This window comes from Corvus brachyrhynchos, unplaced genomic scaffold (assembly GCF_000691975.1).
Source record: "Corvus brachyrhynchos isolate BGI_N302 unplaced genomic scaffold, ASM69197v1 scaffold1106, whole genome shotgun sequence".
Lineage (NCBI taxonomy): Eukaryota > Metazoa > Chordata > Aves > Passeriformes > Corvidae > Corvus > Corvus brachyrhynchos.
Genome location: NW_008238449.1, coordinates 36,570 through 37,821, shown reverse-complemented (window position 1 = coordinate 37,821; position 1,252 = coordinate 36,570). Strand labels below are relative to the sequence as shown.

The 1,252-nt window shown below is 60.7% G+C and overlaps 1 protein-coding gene across 1 annotated transcript in view; it reads left to right on the top strand.

Annotated features, from left to right (window-relative positions):
- Positions 1-1,252, top strand: part of EIF3G (eukaryotic translation initiation factor 3 subunit G) — a gene marked incomplete at its 5' end in the record, with an annotated part of 24,102 nt that overhangs the window by 2,237 nt on the left and 20,613 nt on the right. Inside the window, 1 exon segment of the mRNA XM_017736886.1 lies at positions 213-471. Within this exon segment, the coding sequence (XP_017592375.1) occupies positions 213-471 (259 nt within the window).

Sequence of the window (1,252 nt, the reverse complement as noted above, 5' to 3'; positions counted from 1 at the left end):
CATCTTGGCCCTTCCCCCCCCACCCGTGGCCATCCCCCCCCAACCGTGGCCATTCCCACCCAACCATGGCCATTCCCACCCATCTTTGATCATTCCCACCCAACCATGAACATTCCCACCCATCTTTGGTCATTCCCACCCATCCATGGCCATTCCCACCCATCTTTGGCCATTCCACCCAACCCTGACCATTCCCCCCCAACCCCGGCCCTGACGTCCCCTCGCCACGCCCACGTCCCCCTGTCCCCGCAGTTACTGCGATTATTACCGGCCGCGCTTCTTCCTGCTGGAGAACGTCCGGAATTTCGTGTCCTTCAAGCGCTCCATGGTGCTCAAGCTGACCCTGCGCTGCCTCGTGCGCATGGGCTACCAGTGCACCTTCGGCGTGCTTTTGGGGTGAAAAACCCCTTTTCTGGCACCCAAGGACAAGTTGGTCGTGTTGTTCCTTGGGGATGTTCCCAAAGAAATTCTCAATTCCCAGTTGGTTCTCCAAAGGAGGAGTTGACTCCGTGGGTGGCTTTGAGGCCGTTCTCAGCTCTGTGGGGGCTCAGCAAGGATGGGGACTCTCCAGTTCCCTCAGGAATTGTCCCCTCCATAGTCCCAGTTGGCTCCTTGGGTGGCTGTGGGGCATCCCCAGCCCTGTGAGGGCCACCACAGACCTTCAGGAATTGTCCCCTCCATAGTCCCAGTTGGCTCCTTGGGTGGCTGTGGGGCATCCCCAGCCCTGTGAGGGCCACCACAGACCTTCAGGAATTGTCCCCTCCATAGTCCCAGTTGGCTCCTTGGGTGGCTCTGAGGCATCCCCAGCCCTGTGAGGGCTCAGCAGGACGGGGCCACCACAGTCCCTTAGGGATTGTCCCCTCCATAGTCCCAGTGGGAACCTTGGGTGGCTCTGGGGACATCCTCAGCCCCATGAGGCTCCAGTTCCTCCAAGACCTGTCCCCTCCAAAGTCCCAGTTGGCTCCTTGGGTGGCTGTGGGGCATCCCCAGCCCTGTGAGGGCCACCACAGACCTTCAGGAATTGTCCCCTCCAAAGTCCCAGTTGGCTCCTTGGGTGGCTCTGGGGACATCCCCAGCTCCGTGAGGTCTCAGCAGGATGGGGCCACCACAGTCCCTTAGGAATTGTCGCCTTCATAGTCCCAGTTGGCTCCTTGAGTGGCTCTGGGGCATCCCCAGCCCCGTGAGGGCCACCACAGACCTTCAGGAATTGTCCCCTCCATAGTCCCAGTTGGCTCCTTGGGTGGCTCTGGGG